The 20,725-nt window shown below is 35.1% G+C and overlaps 1 protein-coding gene across 1 annotated transcript in view; it reads left to right on the forward strand.

The window, feature by feature from the left end:
- The window catches only part of LOC132548558 (dynein axonemal heavy chain 6-like), a 91,801-nt gene that overhangs the window by 16,225 nt on the left and 54,851 nt on the right, over positions 1-20,725 (forward strand). The window contains exons 14-38 of the mRNA XM_060212421.1: positions 835-973; positions 1,463-1,703; positions 1,867-1,981; positions 2,459-2,562; positions 3,614-3,846; positions 4,419-4,541; positions 5,058-5,231; positions 5,774-5,992; positions 6,771-7,063; positions 7,623-8,043; positions 8,249-8,329; positions 8,766-8,924; positions 9,563-9,684; positions 9,826-9,997; positions 10,370-10,474; positions 10,783-10,901; positions 13,741-13,815; positions 14,211-14,298; positions 14,525-14,775; positions 15,402-15,633; positions 16,059-16,327; positions 16,608-16,874; positions 17,332-17,509; positions 18,011-18,250; positions 18,514-18,723. Of these exons, the coding sequence (XP_060068404.1) occupies positions 835-973; positions 1,463-1,703; positions 1,867-1,981; positions 2,459-2,562; positions 3,614-3,846; positions 4,419-4,541; positions 5,058-5,231; positions 5,774-5,992; positions 6,771-7,063; positions 7,623-8,043; positions 8,249-8,329; positions 8,766-8,924; positions 9,563-9,684; positions 9,826-9,997; positions 10,370-10,474; positions 10,783-10,901; positions 13,741-13,815; positions 14,211-14,298; positions 14,525-14,775; positions 15,402-15,633; positions 16,059-16,327; positions 16,608-16,874; positions 17,332-17,509; positions 18,011-18,250; positions 18,514-18,723 (4,630 nt within the window). The remainder of the gene's footprint in view (positions 1-834; positions 974-1,462; positions 1,704-1,866; positions 1,982-2,458; positions 2,563-3,613; positions 3,847-4,418; positions 4,542-5,057; positions 5,232-5,773; positions 5,993-6,770; positions 7,064-7,622; positions 8,044-8,248; positions 8,330-8,765; positions 8,925-9,562; positions 9,685-9,825; positions 9,998-10,369; positions 10,475-10,782; positions 10,902-13,740; positions 13,816-14,210; positions 14,299-14,524; positions 14,776-15,401; positions 15,634-16,058; positions 16,328-16,607; positions 16,875-17,331; positions 17,510-18,010; positions 18,251-18,513; positions 18,724-20,725) is intronic.

The following is a 20,725-nucleotide window of genomic DNA, read 5'->3' on the forward strand; positions in this document are numbered from 1 at the left end:
TATCCTGACTTGTAGATCACAAAGTTAAGAAGTTAATACAACTTAATATGTTTTTATTGTTTTGTCATCATTTAATTTCAAGTAAAAAAAGTCCTGTTGAGACTTTGAGGTTGGATCCATTATGTTCAGAAACTTTCAAGATCATAATATTCTGTGCAGCAAAGAAGGAATAGTCATGTTCCTTTTTATACACAGCACATATATTAACACTTAACATGCAAGTATAATACTGTGAGTTTCAACTCCACTAATTTGTGTGATTGTGTAATGATATCTGTTCAAATAAAATGTTTTGTTAGTATGGTATGTTTGATTTAATAACTATGTCCTGGATGGGATATTGCAGATAAAAATATCTTTAAATGTTATTTTGTAGTGACACTGTATTTTGTATTTAGTTTTATTGAAATATTGGATCTGTCTTACATTTTTATGCTACAAAAAATATGTCGAAACCCATATTACATCCTTATTTAAAAGAAAATAATTAATATATCTTATACCTTGCAGTCCTTGATAATTGTTATAATTACCTCCACCTCCCCCATCCCCACCCCCACATTGTTAATATCACACTCTTTTTGAAGACATGTAAAATCCAAATACAAAGGGATCTAAGAGACATCTTATATGTATGTCATTCAGCTTTCTTTTTTAAAAAAATCTTTGAATGTTTTCGGGGCTTTGTGTATTTTTTTAAGGGGAGAGAGGTGGAGGATCATTTTAATGGAAATTGCAGTCTTTCTTATCTGTATGGTAATACTTTAAAACTCTTTCCATTATTGTGCCAATACTTCAACATCTGATTCATCATGTTGTATCATCATTTTTCAGGCCCATTTCTGCAGCCAGTACATCTAGTAATATACCCCCTTACGCTCGTAAACAACAAAAATCACAACAGGGATACCTGATTCCACATTTTGATTTTGACGAGCCAGAGCTGTTTGAAGGACCGCCAGATGCTGATGAGGTATGGTTTAATTTGTAGGAATGTTTACGTCAGAGATGTTGTCTGACAAAACATGAAAAACACAATAACAACAACAATAATGTGCTGATAACTTTCTTGTTGTTTTTCGTTTTTAAGAAGTTGTTTTATCATTAGCCAAGATTAGGGAAGTCAATCAGTCCAGAACATTGTTGGGGACGACACTGATAACTTGGCGTGATCTGGTTGTGTGTTTAATGCTGACCAATTCCAAAAACTTAGAAATGAAAAATAAAGCTTTAACTAATATATACTTTAAATGTCTAAATACCTAACTGAGGATTAGTATCATAAATTGTCAAATAGTTCTGATGTTTTGAATTTATTTATCAATTGGAAGATTTAAAATGTTAAGAATTTTTTGATGGAAATAGAAGATGAAAGGAACGCTATGTGTTGATCTCATATTTCTGTTCATCTGCCTTTAAAAACATCTTATCATTGATCTCAATTAAAAAAATGTTTTGGTAGATTCTGCGTGAGATTCAGCATCGTGATGAGGTGGAGGAGGTGACAGCATGTGTTTTCAGTCTGCAACTGATGCTGAATGTGCCAGGAGTGACAGCACCTCTGTCCTCATCACATCTATCCTCCAAAGTGGAACGCGCATCTATAAGGTCCAACACTTCTTCTCGTGTCAGACTTGATGGCAAAATAGACATCACACAGAAAAAATCTGTCAAATTTACAACTGACCAGGAAAACGAGTCAGGTGAGTGCATATCATAATACATGGACAGACTTGTTCATCTGAATAAATCTTGAGAGGTCCAGTTGTGTCAGGCAACAGTCGTCTGAACTGTAAGACCTATCCAGAGTAATACCAGTAATAGTGGTGAATATTAAGGCTGATGGATCTCTCGTTTTTAATTAAGATGGTGATGACACCAGTGAAAGTGGTGAGGAAGAAGACACATCCGAGGAAGAGTATGATGAAGATAACGAGAGCAGAAACCGATTTGCTTATGCCTACCAGGATGAGGAGAAAAAGTAGGTCCCCATAAAATCTGTTCAGAATTTCCTCATAGTGAGATATCCCTATAAGATTAAACACTCCATGACCAGTCCATAAAGTTATGCCAATATTCCCCATAAGATTGCCCTTATATTTCTATGTAAAATCACTCCTCCAATATGTTTCCCATACTGAATGTCTTCCCCGTAGGCATATCAAGATATTCCAACAACATTACTCCACATTTTCTCCATAAGATTATGTTGAGATATCCCCATAAAAATTAATACTCTATATTCACTCATTAAGATTGAAAAATATTCCCCATAAGATTGTACTGATATATTCCTGTAAATATACCTCATTATTTTCCCATTAAATCCCCGTAAGTTTTTTCTTTATAACCACCCTGTTAAATTACGCCGACATATTCTTGAAAGACTTTCCCGGGTTACTAATCATCTGTTTTGTTTAAGTCCCACTTATTTGCCATTATACACATTTATCTGCAGAGAGAAGTCAGAAATGTCTAGGTCATTTGTCAGTCTGTCACCCAATGAGAATGAGTTCAAGTTTGGCATCAGAGATGTCATCTCAGGGTTTGAGAGCACTGTTGGTAAGTATAGATACTGTAAAACTATATCTTTTAGTTGGGTATGATTTTTCTGGTTTTTAGAAAATACAACTTTATGTGGACATTTGATTTTGTGGATTAATATTGCTCAGTGAATGTTCTTATACTGATTTTAGCAGTCTAGAGACATAGGTGTTCATAAATTTTAGAGTACCATTGAAATCATTGAAAATAAATCACCCACAAAAATGGATGAATCCACAGTAATATATATAGTAGTTTGTATGTGTTACTTTGATAAGAATATTTAAGGTGTCTGTTATTAAGTCTCCTGAATGAAACTATGAATCAAAAGTTACCCCCAATTGTAGGTAAAATGTAGGTACGCATGTAAATTACCAGATACAAGTCAATAAATCCTAATCCTTAACCCTAATTCTGTCCTACCTAGCCAATCAAACTGTTTACCAATTAGGGAACAGCAATGTACAAAAACTATAAATAATCAACATTTACAAAACTTATCAGTCAGGATAAGATGAAATTGTGTGAAAGGTAAAAGATTAGTTATGTCAAATACACTGAGAAATCAGAAATTTTCTTACATTCTTCTTGGGACATTAGTTTGAAATGAGTTTAACTTTAAATCAATTTTAATGAATTGGTTAATTGATTTTTAATGAATTGATTTTTAATGAATTGATTAATTGATTTTTAATGAATTGGTTAATTGATTTTTAATGAATTGATTAATTGATTTTTAATGAATTGATTAATTGATTTTTAATGAATTGATTTTTAATGAATTGATTTTTAATGAATTGATTAATTGATTTTTAATGAATTGATTTTTAATGAATTGATTTTTAATGAATTGATTAATTGATTTTTAATTAATTGATTTTTAATGAATTGATTTTTAATGAATTGATTAATTGATTTTTAATTAATTGATTTTTAATGAATTGATTTTAGATGAATTGATTTTTAATGAATTGATTAATTGATTTTTAATTAATTGATTTTTAATGAATTGATTTTAGATGAAGATCTTATTTATGGATGATTAACTCTTCTGATGTTGTTGTGTTAGGTGCTGTGGTGTCAATGTTACGGGAGCCAAAGCTTGCTGTTTTCTACTCCCCACCTAAACATGATTTACGTCTAAACTTTGACGATGAAGAGGAACTGGAACGTAAGGAAATGATGCGACCTTGGCCTGACCTTGAGTTTGTGTTTGGTGATGACCCAGAATATCAAGGTTTATTGGCAGAGCTGGACTCCTATATGACAATGGAGATGGAGCTTGTGAAACAGTACTCTACAGTAAGTCAAAAGCTTTATGTTTTGCAAAGTGAAGTGATAAAAAATTAGATAAAAAAATTTCATCACCCATCCTTTGTCTTCTCTTGTGACCTCACATCAAGGTTAGTCCTAGATTGTGGATGAAACACTATGAGAACAATGAGTCCTTATAATAATCTATTCCTTCTTCTGATTAATATCTGTAATGAAATGTTAAGGATTTTCATTCTATGGGATCAGAAAACAGATGTTTTCCTGTGGAACACGTCATTTAGGTTCCATGTCATTGTAATGAAGGAGATATTAGACAAGAAATTATGATAAATAGTCCTTATCTCACGTAGTTGTTCACCTACATAACAATTATTCTAAAATGACTGGGGTTTGATTACCTAAGTTAACGTATTACCTGAATTTTACATTTTTAATTCTTCATGTTTTTAAGACACTTGTTTTACTGAATAACATACTCTTAAAGAAAAGTTCTGTGTGAAAAAGATATTTTTATATCAGAATTTAAAATGAGAAAATAACTTTTATTTGATACCAATTGTTGACCCATATTGCAATTCAAAACTATAACTTTTTCTCAGAACTTTGATCACTTCTGTGTAATGGTGGACAAAGCTAGAATCCTGAATGTCATGGAGTCGATGGCCAGACGGGAATGGTCAACAGAGGAGTTTCATCATGTCCTCTCCACATACACAGAAATGGTAGGTCAAGGTCATTCATTAATGTAGTACACATGGTAGGTCAAGGTCACTCGGTAGCATACAAAACATTATAGTTCTATTTCATTCAGTAATTTAAATACAACATTAAGGTCAGATCAGAGTTTATTTAATAAACACCAAAATATTTGTAGACTGAAGTCGTAGCCATAGTTGATGAAATTAGCGATTATTTAATCCACTTTTACAATAGATTAAAGTTGTCTTCTTTTTCAAGGTCACAGTTTCCTTCAATATGTAAAAAAAAATTTCAAGGAAAGATAAAATATCTATCCTCTTACAGATAAAATTGTTAAAAAGTCACATAAAAAATAATTCTGATAAATTAAAGGTCAGCTGTAAGCATTCAATAAAGACATTAAAGGTCAAGGTCTCCTAGCTTTGAAATATACATGGTTGATGAAAGTTACATATTTGTGATGTAGATACACAGTCAACAGACACAGACATGTGTTAGCTGCTTTCTTAATATGGTTCTAATTTGTCTTGTTTTTATAGATCCACCAAATGAAGAAGATGACAACTGTGAGAAGGGTATCTATGATTCAAGTGCAGAGTAAACGCTTCAGGGAAAGTTGTCTCCCTTACTGTGAAGAAATTGTGTCAGACTCTCACAAACAGCTTCCACTCATAGCCAACAAACGCAATGAAGACCTCCTCACAATCATTAAGGCATGTTATGATAACTTCTGCTTGAATCTATTAAATTATGGATGGGAAGTACATATTTACTGACCATGCAATGTTTCTTGTTTGTAAGCTAAATCAGAATTACTGAGTAATGTGATAAAAATGTATAGTTTTAGCTATTTTTACCATGAATAAATAAAGTTTGTAGGGAAATCTTATTTCTGAGGTTGAAAATGTAGGTAAACAACTGTAAATATCTGTTTTCACTGAATTAAGTGACCAATATTTCAAAGTGTATTTCTGCTGTGTTTAGACATCAAGAGAATATTAAGTTGGTTAAGAAGTCATCACATGATCCATGATAATTTGAAATGTCTGCCTAAGCATCTGATTGGCCAACACACATAGTGTTTTCTGATTTTCTTAAAGCTCACCTTAACAGAACCTGGAATACATGTAAATTTGTGATTTTATTTTCATTGTTCGAGATTTCTTAAAAAGATAGAATTTTGGGTAAACTCCATTTTCTTAGGTTGCTTCGTCAGAAAGTTTTTGGTTTACACTTCTGATATATACTTTCCCAGGGAGCATCCAAGAAACTTGAACATTATCCAACCTCGGTGGAAGACTTTGTGGAACATCTGTCGTTTCTGGGGAAGATGGCTACAGAATTACCTGCCCTTGATAAGGAGTTCTTCATTGTGAACAAGATGTTTACTATAGCGAAGGAATTTTCTGTGAAAATTGATCCTGAAGATTATGCACTGTATCAGTTCTTAGGACCAAGTTTCAGGCATTTAAAGGTAAATTCAAAGCAAATGATATGTTATAAAGCAAGTAGAAAAATAATTATGTGTTTAGTTTTGTAAGAATGGATCATTAGTATTCGTTGTGTCAGCAAATATGTAAACGGTAAATGGTTAGGCTTATTGAAGTGGTACTGGTAAATGGTAAATGGTGGTAGGCTTATTGCAGGCTTATTGAAGTACTGGTAAATGGTTAGGCTTATTGAAGTGGTACTGGTAAATGGTTAGGCTTATTGAAGTAGTACTGGTAAATGGTTAGGCTTATTGAAGTGGTACTGGTAAATGGTTAGGCTTATTGAAGTGGTACTGGTAAATGGTTAGGCTTATTGAAGTAGTTTTTAATGAAGGCTCATATCAGGAGGGTTTACGTATTCTGTATCTGTTATATGGTTGATATCTCTCACTTACGAAAGTTTCTATTTCTGAATATTGTATTAATCATACTGGTATACATATATATTGATAGAAAATATAACATTTGGATTGACGAAGCCTTCATTGTTAGGGGGGACGGGGGGGAGGTATACTGGAATCAACTTGTTCGGCTGTTCGGCCATACAGACACACATCCATAGAGAAACATTGTCTAGCTATGCAATTCACTCGGTTTACAATGAATCTTTTAAAAATTTATGTCAATGGTCAGTACAAAATCGAGATGTGCCGCCAGAAATGACTTTGCTTTCAAGTAAAACTTTATTTTTGAAACAAGATGTCTGAAATGACAATTTCTTTAGGAAACTTTCATCAATACAATATTGATTTATTCTTCCAGTCAACAGTGCTGTACAGTGAAGCCAAAAAAGATGAAAACATTCGTAAGTTTAGTAGAGACCTGGACAACCTCATCTTTAGTATTCGGACCAAGATCATGGATCTCAAGAATCGGATCCAGGACCCAGATCTCCTACACATGGACACTATGAGCGTAACTGCTCTAGAGACAATCCGTGACCTCCAGGAAGGTGTCCAGGAACTATCCATCAAGGCACGAAGCTATGCTGCCTACCAGGAGAGGTTTGGGAGCTCACTGACCACCAGCAGGAAGGGCATTTATGTGGAAATTGAGTAAGATCACTTATGCTTTGTGTAGAAGTGCAACAGAGATACACAATATGTGTATGAATTATTTTTGTCACCCTGGACCTTGCTGGATCAAGAACAAAATAAGTGCAGGCTTGTAAACTTGTATCAAAACATAGATATATTTCAAAGGAACTAGGTTACAGAAAGCAAAAAATAGTTTTTAATGGAAAAATCACATAAAATTTCATTGGTATCCTCCAGTGCTGATTGTTGGTAATGATACTTTGAAGAGTCAGTTCATCCGACTGTCCTCTCTTGTTCATCCACCTGTCTTTGTGACAAAACATGGTAAAGAATTTAGTAAATCTATCAGAGAGGGTGGTCGGATAGCACAGTAGTAACGCACTCACCTTTCACCTAGCTGACCGGGGTTCGATTCCCGGAACGGACATGAAAAGGTAAGGGGTCTTGTGGGGGATAAAACATCCGGGCCAACAAGAGTGATTAGTATAAGTTGACATAACTTGTTTCGCAATTGTTGTAAAAATAAATAAAGTTTATATTATTATTATCAGATTTTAAGTTTGGATTTTTTTGACAGGGAATACCTGATGATTGAGAAACGTGACAACAAGAGTGCCCAGGAAATCCAGTCAGAGCTCAATGAACTGGAACATGATATCATGCTTCGTCGAATCCTCTGGCAGTCCCAGGAGGAATGGACAAAACTAGTGGAAGAATGGACGGCAACAGTGTTTGATAGTCTGAACGTTCAAACCCTACAGAAGAACGTGAACCGGTTTACACAGACAGTGTATATGTTGGATAAAGGTCTACCACACAATGAGGTAGTGCCTAGACTCAAGGAGAAGGTGTTAGACTTCAAACAGGGAATGCCTGTGATCACTAGTCTTAGGAACCCATCACTACGGCGACGCCACTGGGAGAACATCGAACGACTCATTCAGAAATCCATTGCCAAAGACAAAGCATTCACTTTAGGCAACCTGCTAGAAATGAATGTAAGTAATTAATTGTTTACCACACCATGTACAGTAAAAACTGTACATATCCAGTATCGGAAATCTTTCGCACAAGTCATATTGGTGCAGTTCTGTTATCGAATTTACTTTGTCGTGTGTGATGAAAAATAATCTGGAGGAAAATTTCCTTCTTCCAAAGGAATATGTATTTTTTAGTAATTTCTTTGTGACATATCATTTACAGATCTTCAAACACAAGGAGAAGATTCAGGAAATCTCCACTAGAGCTAGTAATGAGGCCACATTGGAAAACATGCTGCAGAAGGTGAGAAAATATTAACATCTTTGAAAAGGGACAGAGTCTCTTACTAGGCTACACTGTGTTTAACATTTTGGCTGATTGTTCATGTACTTATGTAAGATAATTCTGTACAAAAAATGTCTTCAACCAGAGTATATTATTAGTCCTAGCTGCTACCATCAGAAAGCACTGTTCAGGTTTGTACTCATTAGTTGGTCCACATCTGTCAGGCGTCATTTTGTCTATATCCCATAATTTTATCACCTACAATCACTAGATTTTAGATCTGATAATCTGTTGAAATGTCACAAATAATTCACAAGACAATTTCTTGCTTGGTATTTTTTCAGTACCCAAAGCTTGTTGTAAATATTCTTTATGATATTAAAGTTGCCAATGAAAAGGACTTGTGATAGATCAATGTTCCATAATGTCACTCTCTTTTTCTTGTGTTTGACAGATCATTGACCTGTGGCAGAGCATGGACTTCAGACTAGTGGCTCATGCTGGTCGAGACACCTTCATTATCGGAGGAGCAGACGACATTCTGGCTCAACTAGAGGAGAGTCAGGTAACCATAGGAACCATCAGTGGATCAAGATACGTGGCACCAATCAAGGTAGGGTTAATCGCCGTGGGATGCAATAAATGAGTGTGAAAGTTTTAGGTTGAAGCCATAAATTTTATCTTGTAATGCTGTAAGCATTACATGATGTTACAGATGTCTGTTCATTTGCCTTGTCCATACAGAGCTAAATCTTATCTCACCAAGCCAACTTGTCTGATGATAAGAAGCACACATTTTTGATAGGTATAAATTTTGTTGTATTTAAGCATTCCTTAATTACCAAGTGACCCAGGATCATGATATCAGGTCTGTTGCATGTTGGGATGAAGAACCATTGACTTGGTTCAAATGAATGACCTTGATAGTTTTTGCATGGTTGTGTAAGAAATATAATCTATAACCTCACAACAAAGAATTAATTTGATATATTGCTGGGTTGTTTGATATATTGCTGGGTTGTTTGATATATTGCTGGGTTGTTTGATATATTGCTGGGTTGTTTGATATATTGCTGGGTTGTTTGATATATTGCTGGGTTGCTTCTTATCAAATTTATTTACACAGATTTCATATTGGCCAATTTTTTAATGTCATGGCTGTGAGGTTGATTTCCCATGTGAGCATTACAGGCCCTTTGGGTCTCGTATGGTCATCAATTTCAACAAGGATGTGGTGATTTGTATTTATAGAACCAAGTGGAAGAGTGGGAGAGGAAACTGCAAGCCTTTGCTCGGACATTGGAAGAGTGGATGAGATTCCAGAGAAACTGGCTGTACCTTGAACAGATATTCAGTACTCCTGATATCCAGAGGTAAAGGTTACCAATCTGTTAAAACAAAAATTACAAAATTTTTTTCAATATCCACAAGCTCCAGAACAGGTGCTATTACTTTATACTACTGATGTCTGATTTCAATTGATGTCTGTATTTTGAGGTGATTTTATTTGACAGACAACTTGGACCCGAACACAAGATGTTTACTGGGGTAGACAAGGCATGGAAAGACATCATGCGTCGTGTGGAGGACCGCCCTAACGCCCTCAAATCTGCCCTCGCCTCTGGAACCCTGGAGACTCTGCAAACTGGGAATGGAACATTGGAAAAAATACAAAAGAGTCTTGAGGCAAGATTTTTATAATTCAACCTCCTCTGTCATCATAATTATTGAACAGTAGTAGTTTCATAACATGTTAACAGTAGTTCCTTGTACACAACTATAAAAAACTGATATCTGATTTTGTCTTGTCCAGATTGCTGTCAAGCCTTTACTAACAATTATGTGGTTTTTGCTCGTCCTTGTTTCATTTCACTATTAAATTTCATAATATCAATCAGATGTCAATTAGATATCAAAAAGATGAAAATAATATTCTTTATTCTTTGTGTTTATTTTGGTTGTTTATTTGTATGTCTGTAGGAAGTGAAATAATCAAAACAAAGTTGTTGTAGCTTGTATAATGTTTTGATATACAAATGTATTCTTTCATGTATACAGGACTACTTAGAGACCAAGCGTCTGCTGTTCCCACGATTCTACTTCCTGAGTAACGATGAGCTCCTGGATATCATGGCCCAGTCAAAGGACCCTAATGCTGTACAGGTAGGTAGTTCTGATATACAACACTGTACAGGTAGGTAAGTATGATGTGTAACACTGTACAGGTAGGTAGTTCTGATATATATCCAGACATTCTGAAACAACTCAGGATTTCAGTCAAGACTGATGTTGTTTTTCTATCATCACAATGGCCAGGGATGATCCTGAATTTGATAATTCATGATTTTTGTTGTTATCTGTCATTTGAAGGAGAAAGGGATATTTTGTATTTTGACATTTGTTTTTATAAAATTTGATGATGTTTATGTATAATTTGTTTCCAAATTGAAAAGTAAATATGATTATTTTAGCCTCATCTTGGAAAATGTTTTGGAAATATCAAATCCCTGAATATCAAGTCCATGCCACGCCAAGCAGCCATCGTGAAGTCCATGACGTCAGCAGAGGGAGAGAGCGTCAACATGCCAAGGTACAGTATGAACATGACATTTTATCATGATTGGTCAGAGCAGTTAAGTGAGAGAAGCTCATTACATGACATCTGTCATTTGTCATGCGTTTTTGTCAAACATTTCACCCAGAAAAGTTTGTGTTGTTTTCTAATAGTATCCAGCTCAGCATGTTCTATATGTAGGCAGCTTTCCAACATTTTCACTATATAGACAGCCATCTGTATAGACAGCCATCTGTAAAGACAACCATATATATATATAGACAGCCATCTATATAGACAGCCAGCCATCTGTATAGACAGCCATCTGTATAGATAGCCATCTATAGATACAGCCATCTATATATACAGTCATCTATATAGACAGCCATCTTTATAGACAGCCGTCTATATAGACAGCCATCTGTATTGACAACCATCTATATATACAGCCATCTATATAGACAGCCATCTTTATAGACAGCCATCTATATAGACAGCCATCTGTATTGACAACCATCTATATATACAGCCATCTATATAGACAACCATATATATAGACCGCCATCTGTATAGACAACCATCTATATAGACAGCCATCTATAAAAACTGTCATCTATATATGCAGCCATCTGTATAGACAGCTTTCTATATACACAGCCATCTATATAGACAGCCATCTGTATAGTTACTTTATTTACATTACATCTACTATTTGGAAAAGTTACTTATTTCTACAGAAGCAACTGGAGCAACAGCCAGTCCACAACAACAACAAAAACAATTAAGTCAATTTAAGAAAAATACTGATTTCCATAATTTTTATACAATGCTTTACAAGTGTCTCATTAGTATACTCATAAATCCTGATCATGTCACATTGTTTACAACAGGCGATGGTAAGTCTGCACTGGTGATATATCACCTGTATTTTGTTTTGAATTTCATCTATGCTTGATTATCATTTTGTTTAATTTGTTGTGATCACTGATCGTGGAAGGTTAAACGTTAATACATTTTCTGACTTTCTTTAAAGTTTCTTCATTTCAAGGTTGTTTAAGGAATCCAAGTTTCTCAACTTGAACATTATATGGAAACGAGAAATTTTATTTTGTTGTGTTTTGTTCATTTCTGTGTTTCCTTACGCACCTTGTTTTTGTTTAAGTGTTCACTGTGGCTAGATCTTACGATATTTACAATGTTAAGACCTACCATGATCTTCTGCATGCCAACTTTTTAGACTGTAAGTCACGATACTAGACAATAATTAGTTAAAACCTACCAGGGTCTTCCCGATTGACAATATTTTAGACTGTAGCTCAAGATTGAGCAAGAGTGTATTTTACTTTACACAATGTGTTAAAGAATAATGCTTTTAGCCCACCATCATCAGATGGTGGGGTATTCAAATCACCCTGCGTCCGTGGTCCGTCGTCCGTCGTCCGTCCGTAAACAATTCTTGTTACCGCTATTTCTGGAAAAGTACTGGATGGATCTTTCTCAAATTTCATATGCAGGTTCCCCTTGCTCCCTAGTTATGCATTGTACCTTTTTTGGATTGATTTGAATTCAAGATGGCCGACATGTGGCCATCTTGGATTTTGGAAGTAAACGTTTGTTACCGCTATTTCTGAGAAAGTACTGGATGGATCTTTCTCAAATTTCATATGCAGGTTCCCCTTTGTCCCTATTTGTGCATTGTACCTTTTTTGGATTGATCAAGATCGAATGGCCATCTTGGATTTTGGAAGATGTTTGCGTTATTTCGATGGATCTTTCTCAAATTTCATATACAGTTGGTCCTCTTGGATTTTGGAAGTAAAAGTTTGTTACTGCTATTTCTGAGAAAGTACTGGATGGATCTTTCTCAAATTTCATATGCAGTTTCCTCTTGGTCCCTTGTTGTGCATTGTACCTTTTTTCTGAGAAAGTACTGATCTTTCTCAAATTTCATATGCATGCATTGTACCCGACAGGTGGCCATCTTGGATTTTGGAAGTAAAAGTTTGTTACCGTTATTTCTTGGAAAGTACTGGATGGATCTTTCTCAAATTTCATATACAGGTTCCCTTTGGTTTCAAGTTGTGCATTGTACCTTTTTGGACTGATCCGAATACAAGATGGCTGACAGGCAGCCATCTTGGATTTTGAGAGTAAAATCTTGTTACTGCTATATCTGAGGAAGTACTGGATGGATCCTTCTGATATTTCATAGATATTGGTTTCCCTTGGTCCATAGTTGTGCATTGTACCTTTTTTGGACAGATTTGAAATCAAGGTGGCCCACAGGCAGCCATCTTGGATGTCGACAGTAATACAGCACAAGCATATTGTCCATTATCCACCTGTAACTGACTGCTATCTAATAATACTTTGGGATCTTTTTCAAATGATACTTGCTAATAGGTGCTTAATAAAAATATCTTGTGCCATCATTGATAAACATTCAATGAGGACCAGTTCATGAACATTTACAACACCTGTAACAAACAAAAAAAATAAACAAATCTTCAAGAACTGAAATCAGATCCTCAAATGGTGGGCGCCAAGATCCCTCTGGGATCTCTTGTTGAAGGTCAAATGATTTATCAAATTTGTTGTTAGTTTGAAATTATTGAAGTATATAATGCTATAAATGATACATTGATGAGTTTTCACGTACGACCATTTTGGAAAAAACATTTTTATAACTAAGGTGTAATTTCAAAACAAGGCAGACATCTTTAGTTTTAATCTAGGCTGAAAATCCTTCTTTTTTTCCTACCCTGTTCAGTGTATGTTTAGAACCTATTACAGAGGTTTATCTGGAAAACAAAATAATTATCCAAAAAGACATTGACTTTGCAGAATTTCATTACTATGATTTTTATTTGGATAGGAACTTGAGGGTACGAGGTGTTGTAGAACAATGGTTGCTGGGTGTCGAGGCAGGAATGTTTGAAACAGTGAAAAGGTAGGTATCTCTTTATCCCTTGTTGTAATGCCAAAACAGACCAAATGTATATACACCGAAGTCTTTCTAAACTCCCACATTTATAGTTTGTTTGGAAGTAACCAATGAATTCAACTTTTACTTTCATTTTCTTGAGAAAGTTTGCTTTGTTTTGGACAGTAACTGTTTGAATTGCAAAATTTCCATTTCTGTTTTCTCCCTCGAGAGAAATCTTCTAATCATACAAGTAGGTTGAGAAAGGACATCTATTTCACTCAAGGTTACTTATTTCATTATGATTTTCTAATGATGATTTGATGTAATATCTGAAATTGATGAATGCTCTTTGACTTCCATAGCAACAACTGATGAATTGGTTATTACACGTTTTGTGACTGGGCTTTTTTGTTTTATAGACATTTGAAGGAAGGTTTGGCTGGATGGACAGGAACAGAACTCAAGGAGTGGGTTCTTCGTCACCCAGGACAAGTAGTTATCACTGTGGTATGTACTTTTTCACTAAGGCATTTTTAACTTATAAACATTTCTTCAAACTTTAATTTATTCAAAAACTATTAGCTTAAAAAGTTTTTTACCTGCTTATTTATTTTTTCGCATTTCTACGGTTGATGGGGGTCTTTTTAATCAATAAAAAAAGAAATTTTGTGAGAGATTTTTGTCCTTTTTTTGGAAAAACTGCATGCAAATTTTACATTTTTGTTTTTACTAGGCCCAGATCCAGTTCAACAAAGATGTGGTGCGATGTTTTGATCAGACATTGCCAATTGATGCCCTGGTTCAGGTTAAGGACAATATGGTGGACTCCCTTAACTGTCTGGCTAGTCTTGTGTCCAGTGACATCAAGTATCACCAGCGGTCAAGCATAGAAGCCCTGCTCACTATCAATGTCCACAACCGTGATATCGTCATCATGATGATTGACGACAGAATCACACGCAAGGATGACTTTGATTGGAACAGGTATATTTACCATAAGTGGTGCCATATTCTGCAAGGCCAGTTAGAAATGACTGCAACAACTTTATCAATGCTGTAAGGGTAAAGTCATCTGTGATTGGCGTAAACAGAATCTTGTACTTGTGATTACATGATATTTTTTTACCAAAAGTTGCAATATAAATAGAAGGAATAGCATATTACACTGATAGTTATATCATATTGACTTATTAGTCACTGCATAGAGAGTAGGAGAAATAGAATCTTAAACTTGTAAATATATCTGACTTGCTTTATCCTACATTACAGACGGTTACTGTACAGAATGGAAACTATACCATCTTATCCTTGTAATTATAATACTTATTTACAGAAAACAGCAATTCAATTAGCAGGAATAGAACCTTCTACTTGTAACCATATGATAATATCCTGAAAACTGTAGTGTGAGTGAAGTGAATGGAATATTACACTTCTAACATTTTTCTGTTGTGTTAATACTTGTACTTTTAAGTGTATTACATTCCCCTTTCCTAAAGACAGTTGCAGTATGAATGAGAGAAATAGAATCTTATACTGGTCGGTCGCTTTGAGAAATAGAATCAGAAACATGTAACTGTATCACACCTACTTTTTATCTAACATTACAGACAGCTACGATATGAGTGGGATGAACAAAGAAACAACTGCCTGGTGATGCAGTCTAATGCTTCCTTCCAGTATGGATATGAGTATCTAGGCTGCTCTTCTCGTCTTGTCATCACACCTCTCACTGACAGGTGCTATCTCACACTGACTGGTGCTCTCCACCTACATCTAGGTGGGTCTCCAGCTGGACCTGCAGGGACAGGCAAGACAGAGACCGTCAAGGATTTAGCGAAGGTCAGCAAACCTCAGGAACTCTATTGTGATACCAATCTGATAAGTAGTAGTAAAAATATATAGATCTAGAAGATATACAAAGGTTGTCTAATTTTAATATTCCATGTCATTTTGTATGTAAAATAGAAGGGAAAAAATATTTGGGAAAATTCCTTGTTTATGTTTATAGTCGTTAAGTAAAGTTTTCTTCTAGGGACAGTGTAAGGTTGATAAAATATACGGTATATTAAGATTCCCAAAATTTGCAATTTTCTTATAAAACTGATTTCCCCATGTTTTTATCCCAGAATAAGATGACAATAGCCTCATTCCTCCACCAGATTGAGGGAAATTGTCCCCTTAAGTTTTGACAAATGATTATTTTCTTTAAATTTACATCAAGATCTATATCTATAGCTATAGCTATGCTATCTTCATTCTCACAGGCTGTGGGGAAACAGTGTGTGGTTTTCAACTGCTCCGAGGGTCTGGATTATAAAACTCTTGGAAAGTTTTTCTCTGGGATCGCTCAGTCTGGAAGCTGGTGCTGCTTTGATGAGTTTAACCGTATTGATGTGGAGGTGTTGTCTGTGGTTGCTCAACAAATCCTCTCGATCAAGTCGGCAAAAGACTCCCAACTTATGAGGTTTATGTTTGATGGGAAGGAAATCAAACTCAATATGACGTGTGGCTATTTCATCACCATGAACCCTACGTAAGTGTTTTGTATTAGTCAGGTATAATTCATAGATAATGATAGTCAGTAAAAATATCTTACAAATGTTAAATGGCATATACATATATTGACAAACATTGTCTTTTCTGTATGGAATTATGTGATTTGAATGCGTTAAGATTTCAGTAATAATTACAACAATATTTATCAGATAAATTTTATAAGCATATTGAAAGTCAAGAAAATATATGTAAAAAATTAAAATATTTTCAAGTTTGTATTTCCTCTCCATCAAATATGGATTCTGTAAATGTTGTAGGTACCTGGGTCGTGTGGAGCTTCCTGATAATCTGAAATCCTTGTTCCGCTCTGTGGCAATGATGGTTCCTGATTATGCGATGATAGCTGAGATCATGTTGTTCTCTGAGGGATTCATGTCGGCAGCACTGTTGTCACGGAAAATTGTAAATCTCTACCAGTTGGCAAGTCGTCAGCTTTCCCAACAGGATCATTATGACTTCGGTATGAGGGCCATCAAATCGGTCCTTGTCATGGCGGGGCATCGCAAACACCAAGCTCATCATGTGTAAGTAGCTCAGCTTTGAATGTGTGAGCTGAGAATACAGGTAAGGTCACTGTGACCTATATTTAATACATGCCATTCATGGATTCTCCATCATACTATCTGTTTAGCTCCTTGTGAAAGTCACTACCAGGACACACTGTGACCTATATTTTCTACTGTTTGTCTTTGGATACTCTGTTACACTATGTTTTTAGTTAGTTGAAATGAAAATTTAGGTCACTGTGACCTATATTTTCTACTGTTTCTCTTTGGATATTCGTTTCACTCTTGTTTTATTCAAAAAGGAAAAAAATCCCCATTGCATTAAACCATCACTGACAAGTAGATACAAAATTAATCTTGTTCATCATTTGGATTCACTTTTTCTTTTTACCAAAAAATTACTGGCACTGCAATGATCTTTTATTCCTCAGCAATATATTTCTATAGTTACATTGTACTACTGGTTTGTTTACAGTGGTGACAATGAGATCCAGACTCTGAATGAGAGGGATGAATCTCACATCCTCATTCATTCCCTACGTGATGCCAATCTTCCCAAATTCCTGGCTGAAGACGTTCCTCTGTTTGAACGAATCCTAGATGATCTGTTCCCCAGCATAATTCCACCTGATCCTGATCATGGTATCATTGAGGTAGGATTCAGTAGAAGATAAGATATACCCAAACATCTAATACCTTGGTGATAAGTGTCCTGATAGCTGATAGAAAAAAACAGAACTAGGGAATTCAAACAGGATATGTTTTTTTTAGCATATCATCACAACATTTTGCACCTACTATTTTACAGTGTTACCATTCTGTCCTATCCCACCGTGTTCTGAATCAACATCACATTGAGAACGTCTGCACAGATTTTGCTTCATTTTTACATCATAGTATCATTACATCAAGTTCTGCACCTGATCATACTAAAGTGGTCATAAGTCAAGATAAAAGGGTCAAAGGTCAGATTTTGTAATATTTGCAATATAGAGGTCCCTGAACAAGATTGGTTCATATTTCCATAGGAACAGAAGGAATTATATCACACAGACATCTTCTAGTATTCATTTTATCTCATGAAATACAATTGAATTGGTGATCCAAACTATCATCCTCACAATTGTTTATTGATAAAACGTTTATGTTTACAGCGAGCCATCAATATGGCAATCCGTGACCAGAGTCTCCTTCACTGGCCAAGCCAGGTAGAAAAGATCAAACAGCTATACAATCAGATCCTAGTGCGTCACGGTGTCATGTTGGTCGGCCCCACTGGCGGGGGAAAGACGACTGTGCGTAACCTGTTACAGAAAGCTCTTATCCTTCTACCAACCATCTCCTTGCAAGAAAACCAGTCAGATGCGACGAGTCGCAAACAGAGCATGTTCCAGGTATGATAACAAATGCATGTTGATCCAGAAATTATATCTGTAAACAAATATACAAGGAAGCTTTAATCAGTATCAGGAGTATGTTTTTTACTTGGTTTAACAGATATGTGTAATGGATTTTCAGTCAGTTAAATAATGTAAAAATTGAACCAATCAGTCAGAAAGTGATTCATTCAGCGATTTGTGTTGAAGACATTTGATGTCTTATCTTTAAATTATTGTAATTTGTTATCATTTCTAATTGCTCTGACCTGAATTTGTAGCATAACCGAGCTAAGAAAGGCCATGTAGAGGTTTTTACCATCAACCCTAAGTGTGTCAAGTTAGGCGAGCTCTATGGAGAGACTGACCCAAACACTTTTGAGTGGACAGATGGCCTCATTGCCACAGCAACCAGGAAATTTGCACGTGAAAATATGCAAATTCCAGGAGATGAAAGTCGGCCTGTCACTGCTGCATCAGGAAACACCCAGGTAGGACGAGGAACTTGATCTGTATCATTCTGCGTGTGTGTGTGTATATATAATCACTTTTTATTGTGTTTTGTGATTTTTCAATGTCCTCAATTGCTAATTTTGATTTGTAGAAAATTTTGTGTAGTTTTGTTTTGTCTAGGATAAAAAGCTCTGTGTGATTTAGATATTGTTGTCATTTGATTCTGTTAATAATCTATCTCATTTTCTTTTGAATTGAATGAAAAGAGAACATATTAGTGTATCACATTGAAGTTTTGCTGATAAATTTCATATGCATTGTGATTTGATGGTCACATAGATCTGCACTTTAATTTTTGAATTTCAGCAGTTTGGAATCATCATCTATGAATATTTTGAATACATTGTTTGATAAAAAAAAACATGATCTAATTACATTCAGCGATGAACAGTGCCATATTCATCCTTCAATAAGCCAAGGGACTAAAATATGACCTCTGACCTAGTGTCGAGGATTGGCTTGTTACAAGACAAAATAGTATTTGTTTGTAATTCTACTGGATCACAAAAGATATGGGTGGGCTTATTACCAGTCTTGGTCTTATTGTTGGATGGATATGGGGTTAAACACTTTTTGAATGTTGTAAATGTTGTGACATCTGTTGATTGTTGTGTTGTTACGACAGGGTGTGGTTGCTGGTATAATTGGTATACGTAAGGTGAGACAACGGTCGCGGCTTGGACCCTTTGTATTATTCTGTTGCTTCGTTCTGTTTATAGTTTCGCAGATATATTTAGTTCTGTGTATAGTGTTACATCCTCTTACTTCTGGTGCTTATTGACTTGGAACTTTCCATCTTTGTGGGATTTCCCATCATTATTTTTCAGCATCACATTGAATAATTAAAAAAACAGGAGAGAAAAAGAAAATCATTCATTTGCTCAATTTACAACAGATCTTTTAAAGAATTTTGTGGGGATGGTTAGTACAGTATGGAGATGTGCCCTCTAGCTTGACTTTGCATTTTACCTCCCTCTTTAGAGAGTTATCACCCTTTTATATGAAAAATGCATTTAAAGAAATAGCTGTTTTCCGAACATCCAATTGAATTTGGGGTCACACCTTCGCTGAACAGTAACATTTAACATATTAGCGAGTTTCGTCCTTGTGACATAGCCATTACTCCTGGTCATTCAACATATTCTGTTATTTGACTATGGTCAAATGGGAAGACTCATTAAAATCTATAGTAGGAGACATAGATATTTCAAAACAGTTAGCATGTCAAAGCCATCCTGGCTTCTGGATTGGTAAAAAATTAGATATTATCCCATTTTGTCATGACAACTATGCTGAAGCAAATCATGGCCCCTTGTTGGTTAGAATTTAAATATTGTCTGATTTTTATCTTATTTTCTTTTTGAGGTTTTAGGGAATGCCAAAAAAAAATTAATTTTCAGCTTTTATAATTTTTTTTCATGGAGTTTTGACCAAATTTGGTATATAGAGGTCTTGGCATCTGCAGGGGGTATCAGCTATCCTTAGGATGACAGGATGCTAGTTTGTTCCAATACTGATGTGGGCAGCCTCATAATCCAAAAAACTTATCCAGAATTAGTAAAGGCACCATCTTTGATCGTAAATTTCATGATTTTCAGAGTGATCATGTGTCTGTTAGCCATTATCCAAAAAAATTATAGTCCAGGGTTATTAACAAGAAGATAATAAGGATACTCACTTATACATGTTTTAAGTTATCATAATATAGTGGAGAATTTCCTAAACATAATCTTAAAGATTACTAGTTGCTGAACCTGATTAGGACAATATTTAAAATAAAGTTAGAGTTAGAGATCAGAGTTACAATATTTAATGTTCGTGAATGAGCTTTAATGCATGAATGATGATATTACATATTAAATGTGTTCATATATATTCTTATATAGTTGTTCATTCTAATGCAAGGATATTAGGGAAATAGTTTACCAACTTTGCTACAGTATGCCTAGATAGTATGCCTAGATACACATTTAGAATACA

This window comes from Ylistrum balloti, unplaced genomic scaffold (genome assembly GCF_031769215.1).
Source record: "Ylistrum balloti isolate Yb309-2 unplaced genomic scaffold, AGI_CSIRO_Ybal_v1 Utg370018, whole genome shotgun sequence".
In the NCBI taxonomy this organism is placed as follows: domain Eukaryota; kingdom Metazoa; phylum Mollusca; class Bivalvia; order Pectinida; family Pectinidae; genus Ylistrum; species Ylistrum balloti.